Below are 16,968 nucleotides of genomic sequence, written 5' to 3' on the forward strand. Positions count from 1 at the left end.
GCAGGCCCAGAACGGCAGATTTGGAAGGCAGAGTGGAGGCCCTTGAGCTCACAGGGCAGAGTCCTGCCCTCCTTCCCTGGGCTCCCCCAGTAGCGTGGGGGTGGGGGGAGGATTAGGGGTGTGAGGCTCACCCCCCCAGGACTAGGACTCCAGCCCCATATGCAGCCCCAGGGTCTGGGATGGCAGCGGCTGTATCCAGGGCAGCCTCTGGGGACCAGCCTGGGGCTCAGGGCTGCAGACCTGTTTCCCCACGCCCATTAGTCTCCTCGAGCCTCCCCCAGGAAGCCCTCCTGGACTCCTCCTTGTCAAGGACACCTGGGAACCAAGGACACAGGGCTCCTCCTTTTAGGTCTCCAGGCAGGGGCCAGACTCAAGAACAACACTGCTCTTTGCTGGGCATTGGCCACTTGGGACTTTATTAACATCAGCAGCGTCCCCCGCACAACTGCTCGCGCACGGCCACAAGCTCCTCCCACCCTCACAGCAGCGCCAGCGGGCGTGGGGGTCTCTCCCTCCTTGTCCACGGGGCACTGAGGCCACACATCGAGTGAGTGGTGCCCGGGTCCTGCGGTCACCTCGGGCCCCCGCACAAGTTCCTCTCCCGTTCCCCAGATCGACCTGTATGCGGGGGCACTCTTTGTGCACATCTGTCTGGGCTGGAACTTCTACCTCTCCACCATCCTCATGCTGGCCATCACGGCCCTGTACACCATCGCAGGTACGGCGCCCTGGCAGGGGGCGGGGGGGGACCCGCAGGGAGGGAACCTGACCTCCAGCCTGGGCATCCACGTGACCGGGCACATGACTACAGGAGCCCGAGAGGCGGGCGGGGCCGGGGGGCCACCTCGCTGCACAGCCTGGCCGGCGACGATTTGAATCGGGCTCTGCCGGCCCAGGTGTGTGGTCCCACAGCTCCCACACCTGTGAGAGGGCAGGGGACACATGCGTGGAACAGCTGTCCCTCCCTCCTCAAGGCACAGCCTTCTCTAGCTCCCTTTTTTCTACCCACAGGGGGTCTAGCCGCTGTGATCTACACGGATGCCCTGCAAACGCTCATCATGGTGGTGGGGGCCATCATCCTGACTGTCAAAGGTGAGGGGCTGAAGGGGCTATCCCAGCAGCCACTGCTCTCGGGGGTCTGCCCTGTTAGGACCCAGGTGTCAACACTGGGCAGGGGCAGGGGGGTGGACTCACAACGTCAAGGCACGAGGCAGTCAGCCCCCCGTCACCCTCCCCTGGGTGACAGAGGCTGCATGTCCCTTTCCCACCTCTACCGTCCGGCTGCCAGTTGTCACCAGCTCTGGGTCATCTCAGGTGACTCAAGAATGCAGGGCCAGTGCACCCGTCCTGGCTCAGGGCTAGGTGGTGAGGTAAGGACGAGGGCATGTGCCCACACAATCAGGAAACCACAAAAAACTGCCCAGGCACCTGCTCCAACTGTTTAAAATCGTGTGCATGATCCCAAGAAGCGCTGCAACAGGCTGCTGGACGACAGCAGGGGGGAGGGAAGAGGGTTTACACAGGTCGGTGATATTGGTCTGGGAACCTGGAGGAAGCTCAGAGGGCTCCCGTAATAAATAGGTACTAAACTTCCCGTCCAGGGAAGTATGCAATCAAAGCCAGGAGGATCCCACCGAGGGTGAAACAGAGAGGCCCTAAAGCCTCCTCCAGACCCAGACTGTAGGCTCCTGTGGCCCGGCAATTTCCGATCTTTTTTTTTTAAAAATTTTTTTTTTTTTAATGTTTTATTTATTTCTAGGAGAGAGAGAGAGACAGCGTGAGCAGGGGAGGGTCAGAGAGAGAGGGAGTCACAGACTGAAACAGGCTCCAGGCTCTGAGCTGGCAGTCAGCACAGAGCCCGACGCGGGGCTCGAACCCACGAACCGCGAGATCATGACCCAAGCGAAAGTCGGACGCTTAACCGACTAAGCCACCCAGGCGCCCCGATCTTTGTATAGTGTTTGTACATTTGCCCTGAGTACTTACCCCGGCCCGGCCTGGGCTCCAGGCAGCCAGGCCCAGCCTGGACGGGAGGGAGTGATTACAGACACAGTAAAAGGCACAGGTGGGCCAGGGCTTGGCCACACAGGGCCCTGACCCTGAGGTAGACAGGAACAGCGAGGGGGTGAATGTGGGCTGGTCTCGAGAGGAAAGACTTCCGGCTCAAGCCCCAGCCGGTGGGCCATGTGGCCTTGGTCACGCCCTTGTCCCTTCTGGGACTTCTGTTCTCAGTGCTACATGCCAGCCATCCTCAGCTCTGCCCAGATCACATCCTTTAGAAGCCCTGGGTCAGGACTTTAACACTTTAGACTCCCCGGGAAGGTTCTCCAATGCCAAAACAAAACAAAACAAAACAAAACTTTTGCCTCTTTGATTCGACAGTCCGAAGCTGGACAGAGAACCCCGGCCCGAGGCCACTAGGCATCTGGGGTCAAGAGGACACTGTGGTGTCCGCGTGCAAAATGCTCATTTAATAGTATTATTTTTAAATACAAATAAAATAGTCTGAGTTCCCCTGTCTTGTAAAACCCTCTACCCTGCATAACCTTTCCAGACACTGGGAAAGGTAAATGGGAAAAAGTCAAGGTCGATGCACTGGGAAGTGGGGGCCCAGAGTCAGGGCCACCAGCCACCCACCCGTCCCTGCCCCGCCCCCTCCAGCTTTTGACCAGATCGGCGGGTACGAGCAGCTGGCGGCAGCCTACGCCCAGGCCGTCCCTTCCAGGACCATCGCCAACACGACATGCCACCTGCCACGCGAAGACGCCATGCACATGTTCCGGGACCCCTACTCGGGGGACCTCCCGTGGCCCGGGATGACCTTGGGTCTGACCATCATGGCCACCTGGTACTGGTGCACTGACCAGGTGAGTGTCCATGTCGCTGTCTGCCCCACCTTCCTGCCTTCTGGGTGGGCTCCGGACAGTCTGCGTGGCCCCAGGAACACCCGCTTGGGGAGTGTGGGCTGGGGCACAGGCCACGGACCGCAGAGCCCCAGGCCCGGGCACAGGGCGCTAGGGGTCCTTGCGGTCCCGGGGGCCCTGGGCCCTCCGTTTAGAATCAGACGAGGCCCACTGGCCGCTGCCCGTCCTGGCCTTCAGGTGCTTTGACTGGGACAGTTTGGAGTAGGGGATGCCAAAAGGGCTTGGCAGCTCCTCAGAGACCCTGCCACCGGCCTGGGGGCTGGCATTGCGGGCCGGCCGTGGGGTCCCCGGATCTGCCAGCGTGCGGGGCACGGGGCCCCCCTTGGCCTGCCAGGAGTGCGGGCTTGCTGCGGCTGGGCTCGCTTTCCTGGTAGAGCTCTGGGCGCCATCAGCAGCAGGGCGGTACCGCAGGGGCCCCGAGGTCCTCACGGGCCGCAGGAAGCCGTCTTTATCCCTGGTCCCTGACACAGGGACTCTATAATGGGAGATCTGTTGGCCCTAGGAGAGAAAGAGGGAGACGGTGAGGAGACCCCTGGCCGGGGGCGCGCTGCAGCGGGCTCAGCTGGGTTTGGCCTCTTGGCCACGCCACTCACCCGCTGCTGGTCTGAGACAAGCTCATCTCACTAGTTTGTGCCTCAGTTTCCCCACATGTCACAGGCGATTGGTCCCGCCTTTCGTGGTTATGATAAGGCAGGTTCCTACAATTCCGGCCCCAGCCTCCTCCACCTGTCCACCAGAGGGGTGCCTCAATCCGGGCCCGCAGCACTGGGGAGCGCAGGGGTGAACAGCGCCCCCTACTCTACCTGCCCCAGAAGGCCAGGGGCAGTTCCAGGCAGCAACAGGTCTTGTGCCAGCAGAGCCCCAGACACCCATCTTACCCAAGGACCCCGTCACAGGAGTGAGGCCGCCAGGCCCAAGGGCCAATCCAGCTGGCCACCTCGGGAAGAATGACGAGAGCTTCCCTGCAAGGCAGGCCTGGCATTCACAGCCGCAGCCCCGAGGCCCAGAGGGCAGAGCTGGGATCTGGGATCTGCACCCAGAATGCAGTGACCTCCTCCGGGGCCACGGCTGCTGCCCGGCGAGGGGATGGCTCGGCGGGCTCAGCCCTGCCTCTCCCTCTCCCAGGCAGCAGGGCGCGGTGCGTGTTCGCTGAAAGACGGCCTCTGGGCTGTGTCGGCGGGAAGCAGTCCCGGTTGGGAGGCTTCGGGGACCCTGGGGGGGCGTCCCCGTCTGCGAGGCGCTGCCCCGAGCCTCCCAGCTGGGCTGCGTCTCACGTGTGGGCACGTGTGAGCTGACAGCGGGCTCCTGCCCAGCACCCAGGAGGGCTGAGGGCCGGCCGTGCCCCTTCACCCCCACCCAGGGCACCTGTCGTTTCCTCCCCACTCCGCACGGCCCGGCTGGCGCTGCCGTCTCTGGCGGGACACAGGGCAGGAGATTTTCCCATAAAGGCCAAGTGAGTCGGCACACTGCCTGGCCTCGAGTCAGGGCCAATGGGCCTCACTGCCTGGACACGAGCACACGGAGGCCAAATGCAGCTGACCCCAAGGTGTTCCAGGGTGGCACGGACACGGGCCTCACGGCCTGGCTGCGGCCTCACTTCCTCGTCGTCCTCTGCTTGGACCTCAGACCAGACCCCGCAATGCAGGCACCTGCAGCCGGGGTCCCACCGGGTCTGCCTGGGGCACAACCAGGACTTGGAGCAGAGCCCTGCAATGTGGGCACCTTCACACCGCGTCCCACGTGTCTGGCCCTACATGCAGTGACGACCTCCCCCCCCACAGCAAGCCGGGGCTTGGCGCGACTTGACCGAGCCGCTGGGCCAGGCCAGCCCCTAGGACGCCCACTCCGGTCAGCACCAGAAGGCAGCTCTGCAGACTGGGGCCACCGTGCTTTTCGTGGTTTTTAGGCTTTTCTCTACCTCCTACCTGGTCCCCAATGTGTCACTGACACTTGAACTCGGAAACAGACCGACCCAGTGAGACAGGAGACAAAAGGCCCAATGGGCAGAGAGCTCTGCCGAGCCCCTCTCTGACCCCAGTGTCCCCGTCTGAGATGCGGGGAGGCCCAAGGGCCAGGAGGCCTCCTGGGGTCCTGCCTGCTGTGGCGATGCACCTGCTGTCCCCTGCTGCTGCTGCAGTTTCACACGCAGCGTCCCTCTTAGGTGACAGCAGCAGCTGCGTTAATCAGAATAGCGAGCACCGTCTCTCCCGCTCAGGCCAGGCACGGGGTGGGCGTGGCATCCCTAACCTGGTTTCACCCACGGGAAGGTTCGCTCGTCTTCACTTCACAGCCGAGATGGCCAGCCAGCCAGGCCAGTTCAGGGCTTTCCCAAAGAGTCCAAACGCTCCCAGGCCAGCACCCAGCCGTGGCTGACCCCGAGGTTGCACCCCAACGGAAGCCTGAGCCCCGTGAGCTCGCGACCAGCCGGGCGTGAGCTTGGCCGCCTACATGGTGCCTTGCTCAGTCCTTGCAGCAACCCTGTGGGTCGGCGCTAGAAGCCCACTTTGCAGACGAGGACACGGGAGCTTACGTGGCCGAGCACGGGGAGTGGGTGCCGGCTTCCGGCCCAGCCTGTGCTGAGAGGTCCTGGGGACGCAGCTTCTCCAGCTGCGGAATGGGGCGACAGCAGCTGTCCCCGCCCCTGCTTCCCAGGGCCGCCCGCCGTGAGCAGAGAAGGAAATAACGGGAACACGATACGCAGGGTTTCAGGGAAATACGTTTTCTCTTCCATGAGGAGTGCAGCCCGGGACTCTTGGCACCAGGGACATCAGAGAAGCGTCCACAGACAGCTGCGTCCGGACCCTGTAACGAATGTTCTATGGTCTCAGAGGGAACCCAGTGCTGGGAGCTATCCGTTCAGCCAGCATGTCTGGAAAATAGGTTAAAATCACAGATTCTTACTTCTGAACCGCAGCTGGGGACTTAAACTGCCGAACACCAAATGAAAAATACTTAGATGTAGAAGATGTAGGCTGTACAACACCGTGAACGCACTAAACCTGTAAGGTCAGTTTTGTACAGTGTAGCGGCTGAGCCACACGGGACTTACACTTCCGTAAACTGCTTAAAGTCACACTTTAAAAAAAAAAAGAAAATCATAACGTCAGAGCTGGGAGGGATCTCAGATGCCATCAGTTCCAGTGATCTGTCCCTCCTCCTATTCTGCAGATCTGGAAACTGAGGCCCAGTTAGGATTCGTCTCAGAATATGTGTGGCGCCGTGCTCAGGCAGCACCCCTCTACTACTTGATCGCAAGCTCCCCCAAATCCCAGGGTTTCAAGCTCTGGACCTCGGCCAGGGATACAGAATGGTGGTACCCCCGCAGAGGGCTGGGACTCACCCCTCCTTGTACCCCCAGGTCATCGTGCAGCGGTCGCTGTCCGCCCGGAACCTGAACCATGCCAAGGCAGGCTCCATCCTGGCCAGCTACCTCAAGATGCTGCCCATGGGCCTGATCATCATGCCAGGCATGATCAGCCGTGCGCTGTTCCCAGGTAGGACACACCTCAGGGGCCGGGCCGTGGATGCATGGCGCCCAGGCTTCTGGGTCCCTGACCTGCAGAGGTCACCAGGAGGAGACGCAAAGGACAAATGTGAGGTGTTTCCTGGCCTAGGGGAGAGGCGAGGAGAGTGCTCCCCAGGGCCATAATCAAAGGGACTGACATGCGGTGGCGTGGCATAAGGTCCAGACAAGGACCACTTACTGCTATGTGACCTCAGGGCTAGAAAGAACCGTCTCTGTGCTGTCAGCAAACAAGGAGGGGGACCACCCCCACGGCAGGGCGGAGTTGACTCCCTGTAACATCAGGGTCTGAGATCTCTGGGTATGTTAAGTGCGTTTCCTTTCGGCTCCTAGTAGCTGGCTTAGGTTGACTTTGTAGGGGGCACCGAGGCTGTGGGTCCCCAGCGTCAGGAGGGACCAGCCACGTGTGTGGCCCTGGGTGGTTGCTACCTACCCCCTCCCTCTGTTCATCAGTTTCCCCATCTGTAGCATGCAAAGCCGTCTCATCTGGGGGTGCGGCACCCCAGCAGATGACCACTCTGGGTGCTCAGGGCTGGGGGAGGGGCTCCCAGGAGCCCGTGCAGGGGCCCCAACCCACCTGTGTCTCCTTGTCCGTGGCGTGCGGAGCCTGCATCCTCCTTGGGGTTCCCACCTCTTCTCTCTCCCGACCTGAGGCCCATGGCGAGCCACTCAGGGGTCCACCAAAGGTCCCGCGGGTCATGTGGGGGGCACTCAGCTGTCGTCGGGGGGGCGGTGCCGGCCCGTTGGCTACCTGCTCTGAGTGGCGCCTCTGCAGAGGGGCCAAGCGCCCCCTCACCTCAAAGTACTCGTCTGACACAGAAGACGAGGCTGCCGAGGGCCGCCGAGGTCCAGGGCCAAGGCCAGAGCTGCCTGAGAGGCTGTCCTGGTCACTGAGGGTCACGTAGTCATCATCGTCTTCCTCCTCCTCCCCATCTAGCCCATTAGGGATCACCGCTCCGTGGCCGTCAGGGTCATCCTGGGTCACAGACACCTGCCGCTGGAGCGGGGCATGGCCTGGGCACGGTGTCCCAGGCGGCTCACAGTCTGTGCCATTCTGGGCCGTCTCCTCCTCCGGCGCCTCCAGGGCCCAGGCCAGGCCACCGTCCTGGGCAAGCAGCTGTGCCACAGGGACAGTCCGGGGCTTGGGCACGGGGGGCTGTGCCTCAGGGTCCCCCTGGGGAAGGCCGTTCTTAGCGTCCTCCGCCGGGACCCCGTCCTGGGGGGCGCTGGGCCCAGAGGCACCCCGGCCGCAGTCCTGGCTCTGCCTCCACAGCTGGGTGCCGGCCTGGGACGTGTCTCGGATCTTGATGCGGTTCATCTGGCTGGGCTGGGGGTTCCAGATGTTCGGGTCGATGATATTGATGTAGCCCAGGATGTCACTGCCGGGCTCCGGGTCCGGCTCCACCCACGTGGGCAGGTATTCGAACATGTTGGCCCGCTCCAGGTGGAGCAGCCCAGGGTGGACCGGAGGGGGCGCCTCCACCAGGTCCCCAGGCTGCTCGGCCAGCGCCGCGCCCCGCAGCCCGGGGGGCTTTTTCACCTCCTGCTTCTCAGACGAGGTCTTGGCGATCTCGTCGGCGCTCTTGGCCTTGACCAGCGCGTACTTGGGGTTGACGAGCTTCTTGGCTATGGTGCCCGAGGGCACCAGTGGTACCACAGGGGGCAGCACCATGGGCTCCAGCTCCGGCTCCTTCTCCATGGGGATGCCCTTGAGGCTGACGCCGTGGGACATGAGATAGAGCTCCTGGAATTGCCGGTCAAACATCTCCACCACCTGGCCAGACAGCACGGAGATCACGTTGCGGTCCGTCCGTGCGGCCGACCACGTGAAGCTGCAACACAGGGGGAGGGGCAGCCTGGTCAGGCATGTGGGGGCCTGCCCCCCGCCCTCCAGCCTCGGGTCCCCCACCCGGCACCCGCAGGCGGTGTTCATCAGGCTGTGGCTTCGGGGCCCTGGATGGAATGAAGAAGGGACCAGGGGCAGAGAACGGCACGGACCTCGGGGTCAGACCTGAGCCTGGGACAGGTCGCTCGCACCACGGCCGCCCCCGCCCATGTAATACAGCTCAGTGTGGCGCTCCTGTGGGGCGTCAGGGCACCCCACAAGGCCGCTCGCAGAATGCCCGGAACAGCCCTGCTGCCATGGAGAGCGCGGGGCAGGTGCCATCATCGTGACGTTGTTGCCCATCCCCGCGTGACCGTGGGCGCCCCCCCCGTTTCCCCCACTCAGTGGGGCTTGCCTGGGGGGGGCCACAGCCATCCTCATCCTGGCCCAACCTCAAGGGTGGCTCTCAGTGACCGCCCTGTGTGCCTGGCCCACACCCGCCTCCAGGCTGGTGACACCTTAGGCCAGAACAACAGTCTGAAGTACAAAAGCGCTCCCCAGCCTGTTTCCGGAGCCGGGCGGGCGGCGTGAGGGTGTGCCCTGGCCCCGCGCACACCTCAGCAGTTTTGGGACCAATGAACCGGAATAACAGGGGTGTCATAAGGCAGGATTAAGGGCAGAAACCATCTGGGAACCAGAGACACCTCTGTCCCCAGACCCCGGAAAGCTGGAGACTCACCTGTAGGAGCCGCAGATGGCCCGGTCTCCATCCACGAACATGAACTTCTGGGCCAGGGCACCCTTGAACTTGGTGGCCGACCGTGTGAAGAACTCCGTTCCCCCACTGCTCCGCACCCTAAGATGCTGTGTTGGGGGAAAGAAGGCAGAGTCACACGTGGCCACGGCACAGACCACACTGGCGGGGTGTGCGGGGCACAGGGGATCGGATGGAGAAGGGTGGAGCAGCAAGGCCTGGAGAAAGGGGGTGCTGTATATGGGGACCACAGGGTCACAGCCAAGGTGGAGCGTGCAGGGACATGAAGCTGGGGGGTGACAGTGACAAATGGCATGGTGCAGGGAGGTCAGGGCATGGCCTGGAGAGTGTCCACAGAGCAGCCCCGGCAGGACAAGGCCTGCATGGCCAGGCCGGCTTGGGAAAAGCCGGTGCAGGCAGCAGGAGGGGCGAGCAGACACGCTTTAGAAAAGTCACATGGTGGCTGTGCAGACGCGGAGGAGGGAGGCCTGCTCCCGGGGACCTGGGTATCAACGTTCGGGCAAGTCTATGACCTTCCCAGGGTGAGTGAGTGGCCCTGTGGCTCCGAGTACGCCAGCAGGGCCCCGGGAGACCGCAGGAAGTGGAGCGAAGACCCAGAGGGAGCAGACCTGGGCCCACCTCTGCCTCCTGCCCGAGCCAGGTCGCTCCTGCCTTTCTCCAGACTCTGGCCATGTAAGGCCTCCCTCGTGCGCAGTCCGCGGGGCGCTGTGGGGCTTCCCTTCCACCAGGAGGTCCTTACTTGGAGGGAGGGGCAGGCGTGAAAAGCCAGGGCTGGGGCACAGCAGACCCCAGGAAGGGCAAAGCGAGCCTGGTGAGGCCCAGGAGTGGAGGGGACAGTTCCGGGGACCCCAAAGTAGAGCCTCAGGATGGGAAGGACACTCGTGCTCTTCTGGTGCAAATAAGTCCACAGAGTGTGTGAGAAACCCAGGCTCCCGGGTACCCCCAGAGATGTGCCTCCAGAAGACTAGGGTCAGGTTGGAAATTTCATTGTTTTGTTTTGTTTTAAGTTTATCTGCTTATTTTGAGAGACAGAGAGAGAGAGCACAAGTGGGGACGGGGCAGAGAGAGAGACAGGGAGCAAATCCCAAGCAGGCTCCGTACCACCAGTGCAGAGCCCGACGCAGGGCTCAAACTCACAAACCTCGAGATCACGACCCGAGCCGAAGTCGGATGCTTCACCGACTGAGCCACCCGGGCGGCCCGGGAATTTCATGTGTAACACAAGCCCCGGTGAATCTGACACCTGCCCGGGGCAGGAACCCCCCCGCGACAGCTCCTGACAGGTCTGCCTGCAGGTCGCTGTGACGGTCCCTCCCTCCAGAGGGCATCACACCTTCCGTGGCTTCCCCGTCACCCTTGTCCACTCCCCGGCCCCCACTTACTGACTGACCCCGCCAGGCCCCCAGCCCCACACACAGAAAGGACCAGGACCCCCCGCTGGGGGTGAGGGAGGAAGCAGATGAGTTAGGGCCCCCATTGGGGGGGTGCTGGGGCCGGCCCCCGGGGAGGCTGCCATCGGAAAGAGGGTGAGAGGATGAGCGGGACGAGCAGGAAGAGGGTGCAGCATTACAGACGTGGGAACACAAAGGCCTGGCAACAAAAGCAGCCTAAGACCCGAGAGGACATTGCAGGAGGCGGGTGGGCGACGGAGCCTGTAGAGCAGGCTCAGCCAGATGCTCCCGGAAGACCCCACACCTGCTGAAGGGCCTGGCTCAGCCCTGCGGGCGGCGGCAGCCACAGAAGGATTCAGAGCAGGAGTGACCGGGTTGGAGCTGCCCCTCAAGACAGTTCGGGCATCAGCAGTGGCGCGGGGAGTGGGGATGCACGAAGTGAATGGGAAGCAGGAAGTGGATGGAGGACACGGAGTGGGCAGGGGCAGCGCCCGGGCCCCCAGCCCAAGGGCACTCCTGTGTCTGCTCCCTCTGTGATAGGTCCCAGACCCCTCTCCACTGGGCAGCCCCAGGGCAGTACCCAGAGCTCATGGGGCTGGCATGGATGCCCACCTGGCCGTGGGCTGAATAATGTGTTGTTGAGCCCAGCCCGGTAGGCAGATAAGCCTCTACTCCCAGGGCCGGCTCCCCCACACCCCCCCAGGCTGCCTGTCTGTATACAGCCAGCTCAGCAGGAAGCTGGCCACGACCCAGGACAATTAGTGCTCGTGACTTTGTACCCAGCACGGAGCACGCTCAGGGACCAGAAGTGGTAACAAAGATCCTGGAGGCGCTTCCAGGCCTTTCTAGTCACCTGTGCCCGACCACAGCATGGCTCTGTGGCTTCTGTGGGCTCCTGGCCCAGAGCTCTGCACGCTGGGGCCCAGCCCTGTCCTCGGCCTGGAAGAGCAGCCTCAGTTCCCCTCTCCCGGGCGTCTGCCCCCGCCCACCTCAAAGCGCAGGCCCGTAAAGGGCCCAGGAGGTTACCACCTACATCTCAGAGTGACTCAACTCCAAGAGAGGCAGCCTTGGCTGCGTCACATCTGCTGTGTGACTCTAAGTAGGTCTCTGGCCCCCTCTGGGCCCTAGTTTCACTGTCTGCACGCTGCATGGATGGCTCCAACTCCAAGGCCCATCCAACCCTGGGCCCGGCCGCAGAGGGCCTGTGGCAGCTCCTCCCGTTCCCTCCACGGCAGCTCCCCGCCTCTTTGTTCCCGGGTGGGTCCCGCCCCATGGGGCCTGGCCCGGATGAGGTAACGTCTCTGGAGTCCGGGGCTCGGGTGAGCTGAGGGAGAGGATCCCACAAAGCTGCATTGTCTCTGAGCCCCGGGGCGCCCCCAGCAGAGCATGGAGCCCACAGGGTGGAGGACTCGCAGGCCAGCGCAAGAGTGCCGGGGGCAAGCCCATGGACCCTGCGGGACGTCAGCCTCCCCATGCGTGGGAGGGGGCAGCCGCGGGTCCCCGAGAGGACATCGGGGGGTGGGGGGCAGTGTTTCATCCACTCCAAGAGCAGCTCTTGCCCCGGCCACGTATGGGCAGCGCCCTGCCTGCATCCCCCACTGGGCCTTATGCTCCCAAAGATGCAACTGGACTGTGTAGTGAGCTGGCCGGGGCCCACGTGTGGGCCGGTGGAAGGCAAAGGGGACAAGCCCAGTGCCCCCTGCCGCCCGGAGCTCTGGTCGAACATGGCTCCAGGCCTGGCACCAAATGGATACCAGCTGGGCCTCCCTAGATCTCAGTTTTCTCACCTGTGAAATGGGCCTACCCAGCCTTATGCTTCAGGGCTGCTGTGAAGACTGAAGGAAGCCACAGTGCACGTGGGTACGGGCCAGTAAGGTGCCTGGCACTCAGTGGGGGCTCCGTAATTGGAGGTGACAAAGTAGGACATGACACCAGATTGGGATATGACCCCTTCTGCTCAAGGGGCAGGAGCGGATTGACACAGAAGACCAGAAAATACCTAGAATGTCATAGGTCACGCCCAGGAAGGCCAGGACTGTCAGCCATGTGTGACTGTCAGGTGGGCTCAGGGAGGGGGAGTGACCTCCCCATGGTCTCCCAGGAGGTGGGGTCCAGCCAGTCCCCAGTTCTACCCCATGGTGGCTCTCTGCAGGCACCTGCCAGCATCTCCCGGGCCCAAGGAGGAGTGGGGAGGCCCAGAGACCCATGCTGACCAGGCCTGGCCAGTGACAGCAAGATCAGGCAACCCGTGCAGACTGCGGGGGACAGAGAGCCCCATGCACTGCACCCCCAGCCAGCCTCTGCTCTCTTCTAAAGGGCCTGTTTCACTCTCTGTCATTGGGGAGGGCGCCTAACGCTCGCCCTGGCCTCCCGGGGCCGCCAAGAGGCTGGGATGAACACCCCTCAGGGGTGGGGGATGGGCCAGGGCAGAGGCAGCCCGGCTCCGGGACCCCGATGTCTAAGGGGGCTGAGAAGCACAGTCCAGCACACCTCGCCCAGGCCGGGACCAGAGGCGGCAGGACAGGAGGGAAGGAAGCCCCGGGCACCAGCAGGGGCTTTGGAACCCAAGCCACAGGCTGAATGCTGTATCCTCACCAAGCGCCTTCCCACGGCCACGGTGGCTAGAGTTTCCTTGTTCGTCGGAAGTAGGTCCGGCCTTCGCCCAGGTGCCTGCTGGTTTTTCCAGTCTGGCCGCACAGAGCCGACTAGCTTTCCAGATCAGTCAGGCATCTCACGGCTCTGGTCCTGTCTCAGCTGTGAGGCTCAAGGCCCAGCCTGGCCCCCTGCCTCTGGGGCCTCACCCCTCCCGGGTCACCTGGCGCACCTCACACCCCCACTCCCTGCCTGAAGGAGTCAGGGTGCTCAGGGCCGGCCGGGACCCTCACACCCGGGAAGGGTGCTTGTGTGTGTCCTCGCACTTGACCTCAAAAGCAAGAGTGGGGTTGGCCCACGCAACACACCAGCTGTTTGCAGAATGTGGTGCGTGAGCTCAAATCTCAGGAGGCGGGAGGCTGGGGTGGGGGTGGTGGGCTGCCTGGAGGTGAGGGCATGAGGGTGTCCTCAGCCAGAACACAGCCTGAAGGGAAAGGGGAGCCCCTGGGCCCTCAGACCAGAGCTGAGGTCTCGTGAGAGAGGCTCAGACACAGGATGTGAAGAGAGTTCATTACTGAGTGCCCCGCCCCCACACGGCCTCCTCTGCTCTTCACAGCCGGCCTTCCAAACAAATGGTGAGGTTCCCATTCTTCAGAGGAGAAAACTGAGGCCTGGAAAGATTCAGTATCTCTGCCCAAGGTTACAAGGCAGGTGGCAGAGATGGGCTCAGGCCGGGCTCCTGGCATTGCCCAGACTGGTGCCCAACACCCCCACAGTCACGAGGATGACCCCACCAGACATAACCTGCATCCTGGGCCCGTAGGAACGGAGGGCAGGTCGCTGCAGAGCTCGGCAGGGGCGGCGGGCAGCCGAGGGCGGGCCCAGGGATTACTGGCAAAGGAAGTGCTCCCGAGACAGGTCTGGGCCCAGCTGGCCCGCGGGCAGGGAGGCAAGCCGGGCAGGCAGGCCCTCAACAAGGTGACACTTGGCCAGGGCTGGGCGCACAGGAGCCTCTGGCCACCTGCCCAGTGCAGAGCGGGCCGGCCCAACGGCAAGAATGAGGAGGTCAGGGTCACACGCTCTTCCCCAGGAAGGTACCCGACCCACCGTGGCGCCCAGCTCCTGGGCACGTCACTCTGCAGACCTGCTACGTTCCCCAGAGCAGGGAGGTGGTGAGTGGGCGCCGGGGACCCCCAGTTCGAGCTGCCCCTCCCATGCTTCGGGCTATGGCCTCATTTCAAGCTAAAGTGTTGGGGGGAGGCCTCGCACCACACCCTCCCCTGCCCGGGGCCTGGGGTTTACAATTTCTTGTTATTGCCAACAGCCGTGAAACTCCCCTCAGCACACAGAGCGCTTTTACAGGCACTGTCTTCTCTAATTTCATCCCCAAACAACCCTATGAGGCATCAAGATGGCCACGAGGCACCGGAGGCTGAGACAGGTGGAGCCACGTGCCTGAGTTGCACCCCGGGTCGGCATGGGGCGCCGCCAGCCTTCGGGGCCACGTCCCCAGCCCAGTCCCGCCTGCCTCTCACCTCCTGGGAGCTCAGAGCAGACTCATGCCTGAGCTTCCGCCACTGAGAAAAGGCACAAAAGGAGGGGGCAAGGCCTGGGAAGCGGCCTGTCCTGGGTTCGGACCCCGCCTGGCACGGACAAGCGCCTGAGCCCTGTTCCAGGAGCGTGCGGGCGCCGGGCACTGTGATGTGCAGAAAGTGCGTGCTGGGCATGCGGCGAGGGTGCAGTGGGCTGGGCCCCGTGGCTCTCTGATCTGCTGCCCACAGGCAGAGGCTTCTGCGGTCACCTTTCAAAAGGCGCCTCTTCCACACTCTGGACCTCCGCAGCATGAGCTGTCTGCCCCGGGAGTCGATTCTCGGTGCTAATTACACGGCGGGCAGTCAGCGCGGCGAGCGCGGGGCTTGGGGTCAGCCCGCCGGGGAGACCACATAAAAATGTCCCAACAGCCACAGACTCTCCGCCCGGAGAGCTCGCCGCCACTTGAAAGGCCTCAGCGGAGATGGGTGGGCACCCCTGACAAACAGCGACAAATTATAGGTGCAGGAGCCCAGCCCCTCATTAACCAGCCTGGCGTCGCCCCTTCTCCAGCGATTTTGCTCAGATCACAGGCCCGAAGCCCAAGGAATTCCGACCCGTCAGAAGCTGGGGCCCAGCCAGGGAGCTCTGGTGCCGGCCCCCACGCCCCCTACGTTTCACTTACTGGCAGCAAGTTAAACACCTGCACGGGTGCCTCCATTTCCTCATCTGTAAAATGGGAACAACTGCTCTATCCCACTGGGTCATCATGTGGAATAAAGAAGATAACCACATAAGGGGTCTAGGACGGGGCCGACCCAAAGTCAAATACTGTGAAAGTGTTAGCCATTGTCATGCGTGCTGATCTGTACTCTCTGGGAAACGTGCTATACACAGTAGGTGCCAAATGATAGCTGGGTGCAAGGAGGGCTCCTCCTGCCACAAGCAAGGGATCAGGTGCAGGGTATCTGAGCGAAAGAGCCCAGCCCCCTCGCCCCTCTGCCCCTCTTGCGGACCAGTGGGATCCTGGAGCCCAGAGACAGGAAGGGAGTTGCTCAAGGATGCACAGCAAAGCGGTGCGAAGAACCCAGGTTCACCCTAATCCCTCTGCCTTTGCTCCATGGTGTCCTTCTCTAGAAAAGCCTTTCTGCTCTGCTCTCCCTCCTCAAATTTATTTCAACTCCACAGTCATCAAGGAAACCTTGCCTGACCTCAACCCGAGGAAGCTGCCTCTGTCAGAGCCGGGTCCTGAGGCCGGTGGGATGTCACACAGAGACAGATTCTGGCCCCCACGAATGACTTCTGGGGAGCCAGAGTTCTCCAGATAGGAGACCTGCTGGAGACCAGGTGGTGAGCGCCCCGTCACTGGCAGTGTGCAAGCAAAGACAGGCAAACCAGTGTGGCATGGGCGGCTTTGAAATAACATGTGATGTGGCACCTTGCGTGGGCTCCAGCGTCTGATCAACCCATGATCAACATTTGTCTTATCTCTGACTGCCGGAGGTAGTATCCTGTCCCTCTGGGCGTTCGGCCAGAGGTCAGGTGACCCCGTGGCAGGAGGCTCTAGGATGACTGACTTCTGTGCCCGGCATAGGGCTCCGTCCCTAGATGGCAGGTGCGCAAGTGTTTGTTGACCAGCTGGCTGACCGGTTGGTCATTCGCGGCCACAGCCAAGCTCACCTTGAGGTGCCCCAGGTGCATGCGGGCCCGCTCACACATGTGCAGGAAGTACTTGACGTTACTCTCGTCCACGATGATGTACACGGCCACCTTCCTCTTGAAGCCGGCCTCCAGCAGGTCCTTGAAGATGTCCACGTCGGTGAACATGTCCATGACCACGGCGATCACCTGTGAGCAGGAAGAGACCGGGGCAGCTGGGCAGGGCAGCAGTGGGGACGGGTGCCTCAGTGGGACACTCAAGCTCTCCCACACCCGCCACCCTCTCCGGGCGCCCCGCTCGCCCTGCCCCCACCCCCAGCCTCGGGGCCGGGACTGGACTCTGGAGCAGCGGGACTGGAGGAGAAGCACATTCGACGTGCCCGCCATTTCTGTAACACGAGCCTGTAGAAAACAGCCTGGTGTCCTGGCCGGTGAGGCAGGGGAAGGGAAGAGAGGGCGCCTTGGAGTCGGGAAGGGTCTGCAGCCTGAGGTGTGGAGCATGTGGGGGCCAGCCCCCAGGGCAGCCTTCCTCGTGGCCGTCAGGGCTCAGCACGGGGGCGCCCCGTTTGGGTCCCTTCCCGGGCTGCATTCCCGAGCCAGCGCGGCCCCACCATCGCCGTCCGCCGGCCACCCCGGGGCGCCGGGAGGAAGCAGATGTACCGACAGCCAGGAGGCAGCACCTGGGACAGCTGTTCTTGAGGTCACCTGTGCGACCCTGGGCTGCCGAGGACTTTGGCAGGCTTTCCACT

General features: G+C 62.9%; 1 protein-coding gene across 2 annotated transcripts in view; it reads right to left on the reverse strand.

The window, feature by feature from the left end:
- Positions 1-388: 388 nt before the first annotated feature.
- Positions 389-16,968, reverse strand: part of FAM83G (family with sequence similarity 83 member G) — a 29,507-nt gene continuing 12,927 nt past the window's right edge. Inside the window, exons 3-7 of one of the 2 annotated variants that reach the window (XM_077746602.1) lie at positions 16,241-16,408; positions 9,012-9,136; positions 7,025-8,279; positions 6,265-6,480; positions 389-3,422 (exon numbers count right to left, since the gene is read on the reverse strand). In XM_077746602.1, coding sequence (XP_077602728.1) covers positions 3,015-3,422; positions 6,265-6,480; positions 7,025-8,279; positions 9,012-9,136; positions 16,241-16,408 — 2,172 coding nt within the window. In that variant the 3' untranslated portion in view covers positions 389-3,014. The remainder of the gene's footprint in view (positions 3,423-6,264; positions 6,481-7,024; positions 8,280-9,011; positions 9,137-16,240; positions 16,409-16,968) is intronic. The other variant, XM_077746603.1, reaches the window with a different exon arrangement.

Source organism: Crocuta crocuta, unplaced genomic scaffold, assembly GCF_008692635.1.
Source record: "Crocuta crocuta isolate KB4526 unplaced genomic scaffold, BGI_CrCroc_1.0 scaffold139, whole genome shotgun sequence".
Lineage (NCBI taxonomy): Eukaryota > Metazoa > Chordata > Mammalia > Carnivora > Hyaenidae > Crocuta > Crocuta crocuta.